The following is a 19935-nucleotide window of genomic DNA, read 5'->3' as shown; positions in this document are numbered from 1 at the left end:
AAATGTGTTCGTCCAACTAATCATTTCATCCATAGTGTGGCTTGCATTCTTCTACTGCTCTATTTAATACGAATAAAAGCGAATATTAGTGATAATTAGGTTGATATCAACAACATATACTACTACTTGCCCTTGATTCGGATGTGTCGACAAATCATTGATGTAGGCGAAGAAAATCGAGGACCTAATCTTGAGACTTGAGCCTCAATTTGAGACACTTGTGATTTGGGATGGAGATACACTTTTCGCTGCATTACATTCTTAGCTATGATTGTTTTCTGACTTTGACAAAGGACATGATGCAATCTGATGCTATACCGTAAATTAAAAACTCTTTTACCTCTTCTTCAAATGTGGACGAATAACTTGCAGAAATGTGACGATTGTTGAAATTAAATTATGAAATAAGAGAGAGAACGTGGTAATTTTTGCGATATGTGGTATCACCCGACGTTTCTAAATTTATTTTCTATCGTTACATCTGACTAGCCGTTAGCCTGATACTTTACATTCATATGGGAAGAACTTTAGTTCAAGGATGAACATAAGTGATCTTTTTCAAACTGGGACAAAGAACTCTTACCAAAACATTAAAATCATTGTGACCTTCGGATTTTTATTATGGTAGTTTCGCACATTTTACTAAATTCTAGCAAAATATTAATAAAGATTATTCAATCTGTCCGTAACAATACAATACGAGCAAATATCTAATTCACTACGAACTATAAAGTATATCGCATAACTTAAATCAGGTTTAAAATCTCATACTATACAACACATTACGGAATGAATCAATAGCACTTTCCTTAGAATTAATTCTGACGAATATAATTCAACAATAACGGCCGTCTCCACTTCGAATGCTTTATTTTCTGTTTTCCTTTCCTCCTTTCCCACTTCGTTGCTGCTTCGCCTTCTTCTTTTTCTAACCAGCTTTTAACCAACTTGCGTTCACACACGCATGAACTACCGCCAACCATGGTCGGAAAACGGTGGTCAGAATCCCAACCACGGTTAACGGGAACTTGCGTTCACACCTCGTTTTGTAACCATGGTCGGGGCTAACCGGCGTAAAAAGGACGTAGTGTGAACGGGGCATTAAGGAGTGGGTGAAGAAATAATTTCACCATTTGTTTTCGGGAAGGGTATCTTAAGGAGAGGAGAGGAGAGTGGGGAAAAACACTTGTTCATTCATGAGCATATTCATATCACTCTGGACAATTTCGAATTGCTCGAAAACATCAAGTCTTGCGCCCTTACTTTCGAGATGTAGAATTTCAGGTTGAAAATGACAACAATGCAAAGTCTGTAGTAAGTGTTTGGCGAGAAAAGACGTTTCATCCCCATTTTTCCAGCACCATCCATGTTCTTTCATTCTGATATTGAAATTTCTGCCTGTTTGACCGATTTAACACATGTTGTATAATTCACAATTAACTTTGTAAATGCCAGATTGATGGATGGAATCTATTTTGTCTTTGTTACGACACAAAACTTTACTGAGAGTGTAGGGGTTGTAGAAAGAAACATTGAATTTATTTTAGGGGAATTTGCGAGCAAGCCTATTTGAAAGATCCCCTACAAACAATAGATCTAAATCTAAAAAATGGTAAGAATATACTGATGGTATCATAGTTCATACCTGAGCCCTTACTGAAGGCAAAATTCTGTGAGTGGGGATTGATGATTCTGTGCATTAAGATTTTTCATAAGCACCTTATCTCCCATTCACAAGGTAAGCGGCTTCTGGCTGTCTTGAAACTTTTACCGTATGGAATGACCCAGAATTTGACTAGCAAGTCCTAGCCTATAGACCATGGAATTAATCAAGACTTCGCTCCTTCATTGTCAGAAGTTTGTGGGTCATTGTTTGCGATGGATCGTATTGTGACGATGCAAGGCTACTACCTGCATCAGAGGATCCAGAGGCTGGGACCAGTCATGACAGTAGTCACGAGGAAGATAACAGTAAGGAAATAATTCCACCTCAGTTGAAGACGAAGTTCACTTAACTTAAGAATCATTAAGATGTATTATTGTATGCATAAAAATTTATTATATTTTATTTTTATGGAATAAACAACTTAAAAATACACTAAAATCTCTATGCAGTGAACCTCTTTACATCATAAACCTCCATACTTCATAACACCCCAACAGTCCCATCAGATTTACAAGTAAATTTATAGGTAAACCTCTTTATATCGTAAAACCTCCACTTATCATACCAAGGAGACACCCCCGAGACGGCAAAACTACCTCCACAAACCGTACCGAGACAACAAGAGACCATTAATGCAGCTGCAATTACATACATGAAATGACATTTTAAACAATAAATGTTTCACGGTTATTTTTTTCATATACACCTTTAATATACTGTAATTTTCACGTTTACAATTTAAGTTAAGGCCATTTTGTTTCCATATGAGAGCATACCTAACAGTAGATAAGAAAAAAAGGTATCCAACTATCCTAATCATTTTAAGTGACTGTTGAATTAAGAGAGATCAAATCATTTTCTCTTGAATCATGGTAAAAATCATGCAATAGCGCTCGCTATCTGTAATTATTAAATAATAAATATATGTTCACTGATGCATGAATGTTTGTTTAAACACATAAATATAATGGTTTAAAAGAAATGGTTTCATTTCCAAAGGATATGAAAAAATGGTGCCTATCACTAAAATCTCTCTATAGTGAACCTCCACATCAAATTGCCCAAATTTTGGTCCCTTCCATTACGATGTAAAGAGGTTTTACTGTATTTAATCTTGGGCTCTTATTTACCACAAAATTATTTTTCAGGCTAATCGTAATGAAGACAGACTTTGAACTCAAACTAGGAACTTTCCAGCCTTATAGCCCACCTCCCCGTTTCCTTATTCCGAGAGATCTTCCTTTCCAAAATCTTTGTTTATTCTCTTCTGCCACATTTCACTGATCTTCCAGACCCTCTGCTACAATTTCTCATTCACTCCCTCCCTGAGGTGAGGGAGCTTGAGTGTCTCTTAAAAGAAACATGTTCCCCAGATGTAGTCTCAGGTAAGGCTAAAGCCCATTAACCCACCCCTATTTCTCCTGCCCTCCACACCTCTGAAAGAAAAATGAAAAAGCAGGAGCAATTACCGGTTTCGCTTTACAGCATCACCAGGTACCTAATGATGCTGTAAAGCAAAAGCGGTAGTACCAATAAATTTTAAATTGTGGAAATTGCTCCTGCTTTTTCATTTTGTCACGTTTCCACTCCATTTCGCCTCAAACCTCAGATTAGACTCCACACCTCTCTTATCGTGACCCCACAACCACTCCCACGCCATCGCCATCCCTCTATAACCTACCCCAGCTACTTAGAATGTTATCTGACCATATAGAAGGGCATGGCTCATCTCTCTTAGCAACAGCGGCAAGTTTCGAACTGGAGAGAGGCTGGGGAAGTATCCGTTATTGAGGAAATGAAAAGGAAAATGTTGTTATCCACATTCATTCTATTGGCTACGAAATGCATTTAGTCATTTCTCCAACTATTTCTAGTCATGTAGTGCCAAGATTTTTTTGTCCACTGACATTATTTGGTGATGGCAGAAAACGGAATAAACTCAAGTTCTTCATGTGTTAAACTGATATCACGAAGTGTTAAACCTCAAGCCCCCTTTTTTGCACAGCATCAGTAAAGTTGATACTTAACAAAAGTTTATATATTAATATATATTTCCACAACTCTGAAAACAGCTCTATTCAGCCTTTACATTGTGGTTTTCGTTAACATTTCAACAATCAAACAGGCACAAATATCCACGCCCTGGATAAGGGTAACTTACCCAGGCGGATTTCGAACCCATGGCCTTCGGTTTGACAGGCGAGGACTTAACCCTGCTGCCACTGAGGCCAGCCAAAGTTGTTGGTATCAATTGAATTTCGAATTACAGAGGAGGTTCAAGCTGTTTCAACACTGCCTAGGGAAAATTCCTTTAAAAAATGACCTGATACTTCTTATTTCAATGCTTGCGATTGTTCTTTTCATAAGAATTATCCATTAAATTCAATATAACACAGAATGCAAAGACACGAAAATATATATGCAAAAAATACTAATTGCTCACAACAAAATTCTTCATTTAAGGGTAAAGTTTATTGGGTAACTAATGATTTCTAGATTAGCATTCCTATGCTTTAATTTCCACATTGCTCTAGCTAGAGGTATTTAAATAAAAACAAATTGTAAAATGACGCAGTTCACGAAACTGCATAATTACCGTCCCATGACTTTAAGTAGCTTACTTTTGTTTTTACAATACACCAAAGATGGTTGATTGTCATCATTTGACTAAGAAACATTTCTTCAGTTACTAGGTACACAAAAAAACTCACATTTCCAACGGCAAATAAATCTGGGGAAATATATTTTCTCCTTTTCTCAACTTAAATTGTAATCAATACAGGAAAAATAGTCAAAACCTGAGATAGTGGGCGTAGGGACCCCGAAAAGACATGACACGTTTAGTTGACCACCATAGTGATCTCTTCTTAAAATTAAAAACTGCTTTTAATCCTCCGCTCAAGTAATTTCGCAAAAATTCTAGCTCTTGACTGGATTAACTTACCTAAAATCTCCATAATACAAGTGAAGCGAACCTTTTTCCAGCCCGCATGGGAGGTGAAATATTCGCTTGCACTTACTGTTGAAGCACTTGGAGAGCGCACCGGGCCGACGGCAATATGAGCACCGCTAGGAATTAAGGAATCATGATTAAACGAAAGTCAGGCATTGAATTATACACTTATTAAAAATACATATCCATTAAAATATACTGATGGGGTATCTTACTGCAGTTTAAAATTAACCGAAAAACTAATGACAATGACCATGATAACATAACTCACATACCATATCCTTTCCTTTCTCGAGGGCTTTGCGAATGTCAGGGAGAAGAAACCCAAGAATTCCTTCCTCGTCTGACCCATTTTGGTCAAGAATGTGGGAAAAAAGCTGAAAACAAAAAGGATATTTAAATTGAAGTATATAAGAACACAAAAACTCTGTTACAGACTAGCTAAGTATATTTTTACTTGTATGTCACTTTAATGATAATGAATTTCAAACACTTAATCAATCACACTTCAGATAAACGGTTCGAGAGACAGACCCCAAAATACAGACAAGACTTGTGCGAACATAATTAAAGTACTCAGAACGTGACAGATGATAGTGCAACACAAATGAGAATCTTAACAAGCCAATATATGGATGGTAACATATGCATTACGTACAAACATTCCTGGCTGAAAATCATCAAATATTATTCAAATATTTTCCGTTGGAGCCCAAGAACTTCATGCATATCAGGTGGCCTACTTTAATATTCAACACATTTTGATGGTTCGGTTTCGCAATGGCTCATTGAAAATTATTAAAAATTGCCTTACTAGACTCTTACCAGGCAATAATAATGGCATTTTATATCCTTCTGCTTGTGTAGTGGTCCATACAGAATATCGTTGCGAGGCCTTCCACAAAACTCACAAGTTCCCTTGACAGACAACATTTTCGGCCGAAAATAAGAAACTATAAATCTCTTCCCTGAGAAATCACACCACTTTCACAGTTCACACACGGCATAAACAGTAGTTTGTAAGTCAAATTGAATAAAGAAAAACCAAAATGCCACTCCTAATCTTCCCATTTACAATCGAGGCATCCGAGGCGACATCTCTCTGTCCGCGTACGCCAGCCAACCCAGCCAACGAATCATGGCACTCGCGTAATGGTATTCAACCGCAACGTCAAAAAGTTTTCATTATGCCGAAAAAATGTATTAATTTTTGTCCAGTAAGTGGTCTATAAATTATCATTATTATTGATAAAGTTTGTTAGAATGCTGCAATCTCAATCCAAAGGACTGTATTACTCTAATTTCTGTTTTGTGTCTCATCCCGCGCGCGCGGCGGTATCGCAGTATCAATAATACGGACCGTTTTTGTGGTATGAAATTACAAATTGTATTTCTCACTAAACGTAGCTGTGATTACTTTCTTCTGTGCTGTGGCCTTTGATATTTTCTATCGGGGTTATAGTCCATTACTTGTAGGCTTTGCAGCCAAATGAAGAGTTGGCGATTAACAGGAAAGTAATTCTGTCAACCAATAATAAACAACTGGTATTTATAATCATCAAAATGAATCACATATATGCATATATCGTTGTAAAACATCCACTAAAGAGGAATATACTCTTCAAGCAACTGAAGAGCTTAGTCTAAATCACCACGTCGTATTTGGTGTTACTAATTATCTGTACTTAAAGTAAGCATTCATGTGGAATGTAAAAGTATATACTTGTCGTGTAGTTGATAATCACTTTTAATGTATCAAAAATGATGTAACTGCCCCATATCCCTTGCAAGCTGGATTATAGCCAGGAAATATTCTTATTAATGTGGCAAGCTTTGAATCATGATTTTACAATTTGATTTTGAGGCTTTCTATGTCCGCTGCAATCGAAACCCTAGAACATATTTATACGCCCGTACTTCAAGTGGGGCTTCAACTTCTTAATAGCACAGAGAATGCCGAAACTGGTTGAGTGGTTAAAGTGGTGTGGATTCTTACGAAGTCACTGTAACTCCCATTATAGCGTAAGTCCACTATTAACACAGCCAGAAACTTATATATTACAAGCTGTTAGGTTTTGTGGCAGAATGTCACACTAACCAACATCCTGGGTGAGGTGACCGAACTCTGCCATGTGTCAGCAGCCCAATCTAACATGATTAAGATGTCACGGTGAAACATCATAACAACCAACATCATGGCGGTAGTCACTCACCAGTCATGATAAAGATAGCCATAGTATATATTCGGCTTTTGTTAGAAACGATGTCTGTGTTTTTCAACATAGTCCTTGTTCAGAGTAAGAAAAGTGGCTCGCACACTTTCCAGTACTTTCACTACAACCTACTACCCCAACCTTACCAATTCATCGAAGCTAAAAGTACCTCGGCTGAAACAATGTAAGTCATTAAAGTGATCTCAAAGGATCAAATAAGCTTGTCACAAGGAAGCAGTTAACCTACTTCCAATGCATTGCTCATGGACGTTTTTTTTTATGGAAGAAATGAGCCCAAAATTTCTGCTTCTCCCTCAGCATGGTAATTAATGTAGTTATGTTCGTAAAGTTATTGTTTCCATTAATAGTGGATATTTATTTTGGAGAGAAATTACATCATGAGACCATAATTATAAAATTTTATTTTAGAGTTCCCATTAATTGATTGGTATGAGCTAAGATCATAGAAAAAAAGCATATTTTCATATATGAATAGCAACCAATAAAACTGATAGATCCTAAGGATAAGGTTATCATTTGTTACACTCATATGATACCAACACCAAATACTGTATTCGAAAGTACGGGTATGAGAGAGAAATTCTGCTCTTTTCACTGCTGTCACTCAAAGCATGAGTTCATATTTTTTCCCCCTCAATTGCATGAAAACTTTCACTCATCTTACTACTGTGTATCTAAAGCACCAGGGGTTTTCAGTGCTTTCAATGAAAAGATAATCTTTTTTGTGCTGTTTTTAAAGTTTATTTATCTTTGTCGGCAAGCTTTAAATTCATGTTGTGCTTGCCTGTGAGTAAAGTACAGTCTACTAATTACTGAAAGCATTCAGGTAAGCAGCTTTCCCAAAACTCAGGATATTGGACTGCATTTCCAGCCTTGTTCTGACTTAAGTTTAATCCTTGGCTTACAACAGTGTTACACTGTGGCGTAACTATGAGGGGAATAGATCCAGCCTCAGAGAAATTAAAAAAAAAATATTTCAAGCTATTATCTAGTTTTGACATTTAATAACTGCATCTGATTAAAGTTAATTTTTTAGTGCGAAAATAAAGAAATGTATTTTCAGGCATGTTATTTTTCAAAACATTTCCCCAAAGGAGGTGGGGGATTGCCATCCCAGGCTATCCCATCCCCCCCAAAGCATAGTCCTAGTTATGCCACTGGTGTTACATCTTACAGTCAGACGCTTATGTGTTTATTCCGGAAAAAAAAACAATTTAAAAAGAATAAGTCTCAGTTGAGGGATAGAGAGCTGCATCAAACCAATCTTAGGACTGTTGACTTATGATGATGAAGTCTCAGGTACTCGGTGCCAGCTGGGACATTATTGCATCAGCGATGCCTCGTCTTTGGGACAAACCATGTCCTTCATTGAAATATGAGATAGCCTTGAGTTTTGTTAAATGGGTAGTTTTTAAAGTTATGGCCTCTGAAATGGCTCCAAGCCCTAAGGTGGCTCATGGCAGGGAACACATTCGTGGACATGAAAATAACAACTCTAAAATAATATTTTAGAATAAGTCAAGTGTCACAAAAATTTATTACACAAACAATAAATGATCGATGAATGATGAAAATCAGAATAAAAATGTATTCATTAATGACAAATGCAATAACAACAATACCAAAACATTAAGCAGGTATTTCCTTAAATATGTAAATAACATAAAAGCAAAAATGAAAAATATTTCAACGTGTACTCATTTTTAAGTACCAAAATACTACACAGAAAAAAATGAAGATAAATCCACCATTGTACAGGTTGAAAAAAATGACTAAATATAAAAATCATTCAATGCCATATCAAGTGGGGAGAAAGGTTCAACTGAACCTAAAATGTTCAACATGTAAGGCATTGAGTGTACCTCCTCCAAAAAAATTCCCACAAACATCCCCTGTGACCCACCTTCGGCCAAAAATTTTCCTGTTACAGCCTTGATATCATCATTAAGAATATGAATTGGCAGGAAATTCTGTGATTATGAAGTTTACACCTTCAGGGCCACAAGTGGTTGGCATAATCCATACACAGACTCAAGCTGTCATTGATCTCAACCAATTCAGAGCGTTGCATTAAATGTTAACGGTATATTTCCCAAGGGAACGGTAAGAAAATACACAAATTAATTTATCTAGTACATAAAGACCCTAATGCATATTATATGCTTTGAAAATTGTAGAGAATCAGTCATAAATTTAATAAATTGAATCAGACTAAAATGTTAAGAAGTAATACGAATGTAGGAAATTAGGAGTCATAAGTGTATTTGCGGCATGATTTCCTCTCAATACTTATCAAGTTAGCTGCCAAAATATCCCTCATAGCATGGACATCCCACAATCTGTGCATCACAAAAATAATTTTGGTATTAAAATTTCATGTATATATATAGTTCTCTACAATTAAAGGTAAAAAATTTCTAAGGAAGTTGGAGATAAGATTAAATTATAGAAAACATACAAGATAACCTTTTTGGTATTAAAATCAATTAAAAGATGCTCCTATTAGTGATGAATCGCTAATTTATTTTCTCTCAACTTCTTTCCATGTGGTAAGTAAATTTTCTAAGGGGAAGAAAGACCAAGAATCACAGCATCACTTCATCTTTGCCACCAAGAGGATCCCCTTTCAACATCGATATAATCATGCTGTAAGGAAGAAAAATCATAAATGACAAAAAATGAACGGCACTCGTCTCTGTGAAAAATTGAAACATTGAATCATAACCTTACCAGTACAGGTAGATGAAGAAAAATATCAGGTAATAGCCTAAATATATCACACAATCCCTCATGTGTCTCTTCAATTGACCTCTATTATGAATTTCAGTCGGATCAAATACTCCATAGTTACCAGAGGGAACAGTGCAGTATCTAAAAAAAAGAGTAACACTAATGTTTTAATTAAATTTTATGATATGAGTGACTGTAGGAAAATGTCATAAGCCATATCACAATAGTTAATAATGATTATTTGACTAGAATAAGTCCTTCCCTATTGGAAAAATTCAATGGGAAAAAATTCAATTGAAAAGTGACAAATTTCAATGGAATTTTTTTCAATTGAAAAAAAAAAATTTCAATTGAAAGTGACAAATTTCAATTGCAAAATTAAATTGAAATTTGTCACTTTTCAATTGAACGGTTCAATTGAAAAAATTACAAATACATAAATGCATCCAATATGGTAAACTTATTATTAGGTAGAAAATACTTAACATCTAAATTTCACGAATCCCGAATTCTGAATAAATAAAATATGTGAACAAAAATTAAAGTTGAAATATTTTTAGAAGCAGTGTCATGAAAACTTTAATTGGGCTTTTCCACATGTTACATCACTTCTCAAAATCATGAATAGTTATCGAAAAGCTGTATAGTTTTGCCATGATTATCAGAACAACAACTATACCACGAGAGCCACATCTTTTACCAGTTCGAACAACGTTGAGTAGTTGTCGAAAAGAAAATGTTTTTCTGCGATTAGCGATAACAACTTCACCAACATATATCTCACACGTCTTTATCTAAGAAAGGCTTCTTTAAAATACTAATAAATATAATTCTGGTTTAGCATGAAGCCAACATAACTTGTTTTTCACAACAGAAACATGTCACTCCTGTTTATACAAGAACACGGGAATTTCACTTCACACAAACAAACCTGCGTGATACACACTATTCCGACAATGCTAGTAGTTTTTTGTCGGCCACGTAACGCACGTACGTATAATTAAGTTATATAAATATGCTTACATTTTAAACACAAACGTTAGTATAACCAGTCAAAAAACTGATGGCAAACGATACATTACTAAATGAACACACTACAGCACAACAATCACATCAAGACTTCCACTATATCACTGAAGAAACACACGAATGACCTAAAACAACGCTGTGGGGATCAAGCACAGGTTCTAAATAACAACGATATTAAATAGTCTTTTCTCCACAAGCAAAAAATTAACCACAACTGACCACAACCCAGTAAACCATGTGCACGTAAACATATGAATAACGGTATTTTTTATTTCAATTGAATATAGGAGAATTCCATTGAGTATTTGAGATTTCAATAGGATATTAGGGAATTCCATTGAAAATTTGAGAATTCCATTGAATATTTGAAAATTCAATTGTATCTTTTCTTCGAATTCAATGGAATTTACTAATATTCAATTGAAAATTCGTAATTTCAATTGTAAATTTGAAAATTCCATTGAAGTTTTGGATATTCAACTGAAAACAAGGAAATTCAATTGAAAATTGGCATTTTCAATTGATTTCAATTGGAATTTTCAATTGAATCGACTGATTTTTTCCAATAGGGTTTGTGTTGGATTTATATCATGGCATAGTCAATAGGCTGGTTTCCTATTTTTTTTTTTTTAATTTCCTAAATTGAAAGAATTTTACTCCTGGCGTACGTGGTTCACGCTTTTAGATTTTTAAATGACATCTATTTTTTGCAATTAAATGAAAAAAGAAAATTTTAAAGCGAGCGAAAACGCAACGGCCAAGTATGAATGCTGGGAAAAACTGGTGTGACGTCCTTATGGTTCCGACTGCTGCGTGTGAGGCCACCTTGGTGGGAGGCTATGAGAACCACTGCGATGCAGGCTGATAGCAGGTAGCGCTTGGCTTGAATAAGGATTATTAATACCCTATCAAATGAAGGAAACTTTCCGACCATAGGCAATTTTAATTAAAGGTCGGAATTAATCAATGGTCGGAAAGTTTCCTTTGAGCTCTGTGCCTCATGCATGCATTGCTAATCTTATACGATGTAAAATTCCCGACTACTCATACAGAATCTAGGTCCCTGTGACGTCACATGGAGTGGCATCGCATGGGTGGCAATCTGGCCTTTTTCAAATGAGGTTAAAATTGACCATTAACATTCACCTAAACTGGGATTTCTAAAACCAAATAATTTGTATAATGTGAATACACTAATGGAGGGTAACGAATAGAAATCAATGCCTTTCGTTTTCTTTGATGAAGGAAACAACCCTATCCTCCACGTATACATAACAGCTAGAGGGAGAAGGGTGTCGAAGAGTTAAAACCTGTAAAAATGTTTGGAGGAAAAATAGCTCCCAGTAAACTACCCCATCAAAATGTACCTCAGAATTGTTACCACAACTATGCTGCTAACAGTTGATGTTTTATGAATAAATATATATTTAAATCTTAGCTTAATAACATTGCATATAATTTCGAGCTTAAAAATATGTCATTGCTCATAAAAACATGTTTCTAAAGACGATAACCAACATTTTTTAAATAACTCATAAGTTTAACCATGGAGGAAATTTTTTCTCCATATATTTTAGTTCCAAGAATAAATGTAAAGCAAAGAGATTGCATAACTTACTCATAAATCAACCATCCTATCACAGGGACATTGAAAATGGTCAAATAGAAATGGCCATGTAGCAGAAGTAAGACGGTAAGAAATCCATGGGCAATCATCTTTGGTAAAACCCACTGAAAATACAGATTATGTGAAGAAATATTATACTATGGACTTTAAAAAATTCATATCACATCATAGGCTGAGGTATGGTAAAATATTAAGTAGCAATAATTGAAAATGATATTCCAAAAATGTTATACTTACCACATTTAGCTTTGCGCAACATTGTCTGGCATTTAAATAATCACACTCCAAGTCAGATAGGGTAATAACCTAAATTTCTGCTAAGGAAAATTCATTCATATATATTCAAAACAGGCCAACCCATTACAATTCAACTGAAGCAAAAGCTGCATACCAGTAACAGTTACATGGACTGTAAATGGTAACCAACTTAGTCGTGGTCTTTGTCCTAACATGACTATGACTGATTACAAATCAGTACCATTTATAAAAGTATGTAGCAGTATAATGACACGAACTCAAGCGGAGAAAAATCATTATTACAGTTTCGGCCAAACTTCACCCTGGAATTAGAGTCACCTATGCCATGAGGGCCAGTTCATTTCCCTGATGAAAAAATATGACAAGGGGTTTAAAATGGGCTGCACTTCAGTGTACCAATGTTTTGTTACCCATTAAAACTCCCAATAAGACATCAAATGGTTGCAACCTTAAACAGGTCAGCTACTCAAGCTGCAAAACAGTAGACTCTGGTGAAAGTGGTCTTACACCAAAAACAGCCATAAAATATTAAAAGCTTGGATCCGAAATGTCTAATATAAGCCACTGGCTAAAACCATTGGCATTTTAGGTAACGATCTTCTAAAAAGGTTTGAGAGGGGATATGTTAACCAATTCTTTAAATCAAGTAGCATAAAAAATTATAACATTCATGAATGCCTATATGTTTCATGGATTAAAAAAATTTCCAGAATTAACATGGTAGAATATCATCCAAGAAACATTAGTTGGCAGTTTTCCAAAACAATATGAGCTCAACCCAATATGATAAACTGCAGCTGATATTGTTTCTCCATGCATGCATCAAAATTGACCCTATTAAAACGTAGCGAAAAAGCTCGTACATCAAAATAACACATTAGAAAAGGTCCTTTCAACTCAACAGATTTCATGAACAAGAAATACCTGAAGAAACTAATAGTGAAGGATGGTGTTCCTGGCTTTGTCTCTATCATCTCAGAACTTCATCACTTAAGGAGCTCATCTGTAGAGAAAAATAACTAATAGGTGTAAAGGTCTCAAGAATTTACCAGCCCCTTAATGAATTTTAGGTGTTATCCCAGGGGAAACGTCACTTAGTGAGGACCAGCATTACATTAAAAATTCACCTTTGCCAGAATCAGGTAAGAAATTTACTGTTAATAAGTATAGAATCAAAATGGACCAGCCTGTCCATTCCGATGAGACCTATTCCATAGCTCAGTGAAGAGCAAACATTCCATGACAGAAAATCTTTCAACATAACTTTAATATCATATCATAATTTCATGCAACTATACATTCAAATCAATATTTATTTTTCACTGAACTTCGCCATTCGTTAAGGCAAACGAAAGAATAGAAATTCATACCTTAAAGAGAACCTGATAAAATTGGAACTCAAAGGTGGGTATTATCATTCCCTGAAGGGCGTGACTGTGATACAATAAATCTATCTAATCAAAGGATACAAAGTAAACCAGCAAAAATAGTATAGACCCTGTATCCACTAGGGCAAAAGCAAATAAGAGGGTATCTGATATCATTATTGAAATCAGACGTTTCAAATTTGTTATCTTCGTATTTGACAGCGCTATCCCACATTAAAATGCCCTGAAAGAAAAATTAATTACAGTCAATTACTCGGTTGAACATAATTTCACATCCTTTGCCAACGCAGAAAGAAGAAAACTTTATCTCCCAGAGAGTAAAAATGCCAAGAATGAGGAACTTCACAGCAATAAGAAATATTATCATGAGACCTCCTTTGAGTTGGCATTAAGTAGTGAAATCATAGAATATTCTTCCATGGTGAAACATTGAATTCCTCATATACGTTAAAACATTAATTTCGATGGTGCCGTCTTCACGAAGAATGCCTCTACTCTAAAAGCCGAGCATTAGACAGATAACACGGCACAATATTCCGTAAAAACATTATCCGTAAATGCTAATCCTTGATTAATTACGAAAAACATGAACAGGGAACTTCATACTAATGACTACGTAACTTTGACAGATTAACAGAGACATTACGCTAGTGGAATATTAAGAGGAAGATAACAGCTGTAGAGATTTCTTCGTGAAGATATCATCGACCATCGTTTACAATTATATCTAATAATTTACTTGCCAGCCTTCGCAATAAAAACAGAACCCACCGGTCGACACTGACATTTTGCCTAAGTCGATTACTTGATACCAATCGATGTATCTCGAAAGTAGTGAATGCGCCCGGCATATGCGAAATCAGTTGAAAACGTCAAGAACAAAAATATGTGGCCCTTATTATATATTGAGATCACTCAGAGGGTGTAAATCGTTAGTAGTAGTGATAATATATTTCTTCCACCTTGTGCATGTTGCTACTTCTGCATGGGATGATGATTTTTAATTATTCGAATCAGCTGTTTAAACTGTATACATTTTTAGTTTTTTACACTAGGAATTTTCTGGATGAGTGTTTTCTAATGATAATTTGAAGGCAAAAACAGCGAAATAAAGATTTATGGACATAAGTATGACTGGAATGGGAAAAGGTGGGCGCTGGCCCCTTTCGAAAACAGATTGAATGAAATCATACTCTACAATCATTTGTCTAGTTGGATTCTGTATTTTTAAAAAGGACCACTGTCCGTAAATAAACATTATTATAATCATTGCATTCACGTATGGACTAAAGTGCCAATGTGCCCCTGGATAAGTATGGTTTGAGGTTGATTCTAGTACATAATCAGGAACTCACTCAATAAAGAAGTAATCAGTGTTTGGCATCAGCCCCAATACTACGGGGACTTGATAGAAATTCTGGCTTCACAAGTTCCCTTATTGTTTATAGAAAACTTACTTTGGACTAAGAAATTGCAATGATGATATCTGCAGTAAACCCCAACGGGTAATAATATTACTTATTGAACTTTCTACTGATACTTTTACGAATAAATAGTCTATTTATTCTTAGTTAAGCATACACATTGGGGTGAGGGAGGCAGTTGGTGAGAAGGGTAGTGCTAATTTTAGAAATCTAGGGTCAACTTTTTCTTAGGTGAGTAGGTAGGTAGAGGGCCCTAGATAATCTTTGGCCCTAGGATTCGGATATTGGAGAGGGTTGAGAATTTGGAGCCTTTACGCAGGATGTGTGAATGAGTAAATGTGGGCTAGCTGGTAAGGCTTTTTCCAATATCAAAAAGAGAGGGGAATGTATGGTGGGAAAAATAGACTAACAAATTAATTTCTTCTTTCTCAGCTGGTAGGAACCAAAAGTTGTACATTTTTGACACAATGAAGATTTGAACCATGGAAACAGAAATAATATGAGGGAGAAGGCTGGGAGTGAGCATTTTACATGCAGCTCTCTTCTGATAAAAATTCAGGAATAACATTTGTAGTTCAAGACCTACATCACACCAAAAAATTAAAAGATATAAATTAACCTTAAAGAAAAAGCATGAGAAGCAGAACTTTTTTGTGATAACAATATACAACATTTTATTTTCAGCCACTGTTGGTTTACAAAGCCTGACACAGGCTCCCCAGAGCCCTTTTTCAGACTTCTCATTGGGCTGAACCACGTACATGGAGATACGAAGGACAATGTCGCATTCGACTTCATGAGCTATCTCCTTGTCTGATGTTTTAGGTCTCTCCCCAAATTGACAGACTTAGTATTTATATTCCATTTCAACTGAACTTAACTCCATTAATATTGTTGCTGATGTTTGAAATTTCCTCGTGATAAGCGAAAAAAGATTCATTTTTAACTAAATAGATTTATAAGATTAGCTACAAATATTTTTTTTGAAAAAGAACTGCAAATAGCAGTGGATGACCGTGAGGTGATAAGAAATAGTCAATCTGAACAGCTGAGGATTGGCCAAGGCCCATGCTAAGTTGGGCCTCGAGGGATAACCACATACCTGGGTCTATTGTGTTCGCATAAGTCACTTTCCTCCACCCGCCCGCTGGAATAGGGTAGTTTCCTTCATCAAAGAAAACAAAAGGCAATAATTGCGATTCGTTACCCACCATTAGTTTATTCAAAATATACAAATTATTTCGTTTTAGAAATGCCGGTTTAAACGAATGGCAATGGTCCATTTTTATCCTCATTTGAAAAGGACCAGATTGGCGCCCATGCGATGCCACTCCACGTGACGTCACAGGGACCTAGTTTCTATAGGAGAAGATAGGAGTTATGCATCGTCTGAGTTTATCAATGCATGCATGAGGCGCAGAGCTCAGGGAAACATGTCTTAATAATCACTTTATTAAAACTGGCTAAGGTCGGAAAGTTTTTCTCGTTTGATAAGGTATTAATAATCCTTATTTAAGCCAAGCGCTACCAGCCAGCAGGGTACTCAGCTACCCGCTGGCAGCCTGCGACGTATCAGCGCTAAGCCTCGCCTCAAGGTCACCTCACCGGGCAGGAGGGGGAACCAGAAATACGACGTACGGAGAGATTTCCCGGCTTCATACTTATGCGTCACGTTTTCGCGCGCTTGAAATTTTTCACTTTTCATTTAATCGCGAAAAATAGATATTGTCATTTAAAAATCTAAAAGCGTGAAATACGTACTCCAGGAGTAATAATCTTTCGATTTAGGCAATAAAAAAATAATAGGAAACCACCCTATTCCAATAGTAGTACATTGAAAGTTTAGATGTACTGATAGGACGATTAAGATGTAATTTTGACATCATAAGAATTTGCAGTAATAATGTGAACCAAAAGAAGTGAAATCACCCTTTACAAAGAGTATTTACTCACTAGTGTCACGTTAAGATGGATAGCATCTCTACTTACGAAGAACCAAGAAGATAGAACTACCTACTGCAAACATTGGCATAACCTTGACCAAAAACATGATGTGAGATTCCCATATCAGATTTACTCCCTCTAATAGTTATTTTTTGCCGAATGACTCATTACGTGTTGGTTAAAGTTCTAAGGAAAACTGGGCTCGATTACAGTTACTCTGCACAAAAGTAATCAATTAAGAACACAAATTACAGATTTTAAAAAGTAATTTGTTAAATTACAATTACTTTTGGTATGATTGTCCACTTTGTATACCACCAGGCTACTGTCAAATATAGCAGTGAAAATGTGTAATAAAAGTAATAGAAATTGCCAATTTCAATTTCACACATGATGCATAAAATTATAGATGGCATAACAACACAAGGGGTGTTATATTTTGTACCATCATAACTACACTACAATATAAGAGAGGCTGAAACTTATCAAGCAACTTATGGCACTAAAGGACTCTTAAATTATCAGTAGGCCTAGCTAAATCAGCAAAGTAATAGTCCATTACGAGCAAGTAACGATTACAACCAAAATAATTCCTCTTTCACCGTAAGGGGTAAATTACAAATAAAAAGTACAATTCAGAAGAAGCAATCGTGACGCGTAAAAATTAGAGTAATTATAGATAAAGTAATCATCATGAGTAATTGGTCAACTTTCACTCAATTACTTACCAACCTTTATGATTTACCTACCAATGAGTTGAGTCCATTGCTCATCTCACCCACATCTTTTATTAGCATTTTTTTCTACCTTACATGGCACAAAAAACTAGGAGACATACATAGTTCTAAGCACAGAAAACTGGAGAATAATTTTAAATATTTAGCAAGACTGTTACATTAAATAACTTTATTATGCAAATTAATGTTACTGAAATGAAACATTTCAACAATCAAATTTACACCTAATGAATTTGCAGTCAATAAATGAACAATTACGACAGAAAGGAAAATACTTCAGCTAACTTGAACCACCATAATCACAAATGCAACTAGCATGAAATTTTTGATAAATGAAATAATAATGGTAGTCAGTTACGGTTTGATTCCATTACCATTAGATTTAGATTATATACCCATTAACGCATGATCCAACACACATGATATTCATTTAACCAATGCATATACCAACACATGATTTTAAAGAACACTGGTTAACTGGGGCATTATAACACCTTTTGACAGATACTTTCAGATCACAAAGGACAATTCTTTGAAGTCCAATAGGGACATTAGCTACATCCAGATACACCAGTACAATTAGCTTGAAAGAAGGTCAAAAGATAAATTTCTTAGCAATGTGTCAACATTGAAAAAACGTGATGTCACCATCTGGTGATTACATAGACCAACTTGAAAGCAATGTCTTCACAGGCGAAAATAAAATGATTAATAAGAATGTATCACTTGGGTTTAGAGAAAACGGCCATTTTGAACTCTGAGAATGATGCATGAGTATAGGACAATTACTTTTAGGTAAGCTAAAACATGACAGTATTAATACTCCTGAGACATTGCTTTGGGACCTCCTTTACCCGAAGAAGTCGACGATTTCTTTGGGAGAAGGACAGCGTTGATATTTGGAAGAACTCCTCCTTGAGCAATTGTCACTCCAGTTAACAATTTATTCAATTCTTCGTCATTCCTCACAGCAAGCTGTAGATGCCTTGGCACAATCCTAGAATCGCAACAAAAAATAAGACCAAATTAAACAACATAAACGAGGATTCGCAATTTAAACCAATGATAAACCCCAAGGTAGTAAAATGCGCGCCTAGATAATGACAAGTACAAAGTTACCTAGTTTTCTTATTGTCTCTCGCAGCATTCCCAGCCAGTTCCAAAACCTCGGCGGTTAAATATTCCATTACAGCTGCTAGGTATACAGGAGCTCCGGCACCTACTCTTTCGGCATAATTTCCCTTACGCAAAAGTCTGTGAATCCTACCGACAGGAAACATCAGCCCAGCACGATGAGATTTCGTGCGGGATTTCAACTTTGATTTGCCTGAATTACGAAATAAAAAATTCAATGAAGGTTAGGGAATCTTGAATGGAAAGTAATATTTAAGACCTAAATAACACAATGAAAATAATTTTCACCTTTCCCTCGCTCAGACATTCTCTCCTCAGTCCGACGCCGTCGGTCAGGTACAGATGGTAAGGATCAGGCAACTTTCGCGGTAAAATATATTGAGCTCAAATTCAGATGGAGAACAACCAATCACGCGATATAACAACTGAAGGACGGAGAGCGATGATACTTCGTTCACACTACTATCGTAACAGCGATCGTAAGTAGTTGGAGGGATTCTTACGACGACGATGAAACCTGTGCTGCCCTCCAGTGCTGAAAGCTAAAGTGACTGACGCTTAGCAAAGCTGTTGCGGTAAATACGGTTAAGATATTACTTTGTTCATATATTATTTAACGTATACTTCTTCTTCGTTCAGATTATTCCTCTCTGGGGCAACTCCATGAGTCATTCTTCAAAATGGAAGCTTCCATGGCTCCTCGAACTTTTCGTGTTCCTCTTCTGGTTTCATAGCGCTAAATCCTCGAAGTAGTGTATGTTCAGAACTACGAGCACGGACTTGGGTTCAAACCGCTAGTTACGATAATCGT

The 19935-nt window shown here is 35.9% G+C and overlaps 3 protein-coding genes across 7 annotated transcripts in view; all 3 read right to left on the bottom strand.

Annotated features, from left to right (window-relative positions):
• LOC124157702 (PHD finger protein 7-like) overlaps positions 1-5744 on the bottom strand; it is a 38751-nt gene extending 33007 nt beyond the window's left edge. For all 3 annotated transcript variants that reach the window (XM_046532656.1, XM_046532657.1, XM_046532658.1), the window contains exons 1-3: positions 5445-5744; positions 4895-4996; positions 4611-4735 (exon numbers count right to left, since the gene is read on the bottom strand). In XM_046532656.1, coding sequence (XP_046388612.1) covers positions 4611-4735; positions 4895-4996; positions 5445-5552 — 335 coding nt within the window. In that variant the 5' untranslated portion in view covers positions 5553-5744. The remainder of the gene's footprint in view (positions 1-4610; positions 4736-4894; positions 4997-5444) is intronic.
• A 3611-nt stretch (positions 5745-9355) lies between these two features.
• Positions 9356-14739, bottom strand: LOC124157703 (protein cornichon homolog 4). 3 transcript variants are annotated; one of them, XM_046532661.1, is made up of 6 exons: positions 14657-14739; positions 13967-14108; positions 12477-12545; positions 12231-12343; positions 9584-9724; positions 9356-9499 (listed from the first exon to the last, which is right to left on the bottom strand). In XM_046532661.1, the coding sequence occupies exons 2-6, from the start codon at positions 14039-14041 to the stop codon at positions 9439-9441; spliced, it is 459 nt and encodes a 152-aa protein (XP_046388617.1). In that variant the 5' UTR covers positions 14042-14108; positions 14657-14739; the 3' UTR covers positions 9356-9438. The 3 variants fall into 3 exon arrangements, with proteins under 3 accessions (XP_046388617.1, XP_046388615.1, XP_046388618.1); XM_046532659.1 differs by having other exon boundaries at positions 14629-14722; XM_046532662.1 differs by lacking the exon at positions 14657-14739 and adding an exon at positions 14258-14281.
• A 3408-nt stretch (positions 14740-18147) lies between these two features.
• Positions 18148-19683, bottom strand: LOC124157701 (histone H2A-like). The gene is made up of 3 exons (XM_046532655.1): positions 19413-19683; positions 19110-19317; positions 18148-18987 (listed from the first exon to the last, which is right to left on the bottom strand). The coding sequence occupies exons 1-3, from the start codon at positions 19429-19431 to the stop codon at positions 18807-18809; spliced, it is 408 nt and encodes a 135-aa protein (XP_046388611.1). The 5' UTR covers positions 19432-19683; the 3' UTR covers positions 18148-18806.
• Between the last annotated feature and the right edge of the window lie 252 nt (positions 19684-19935).

Source organism: Ischnura elegans, chromosome 4 (assembly GCF_921293095.1).
Source record: "Ischnura elegans chromosome 4, ioIscEleg1.1, whole genome shotgun sequence".
Taxonomy (NCBI): domain Eukaryota; kingdom Metazoa; phylum Arthropoda; class Insecta; order Odonata; family Coenagrionidae; genus Ischnura; species Ischnura elegans.
Note: the sequence above shows the minus strand (reverse complement) of the source record. Positions and strands in the feature narration are given on the sequence as shown.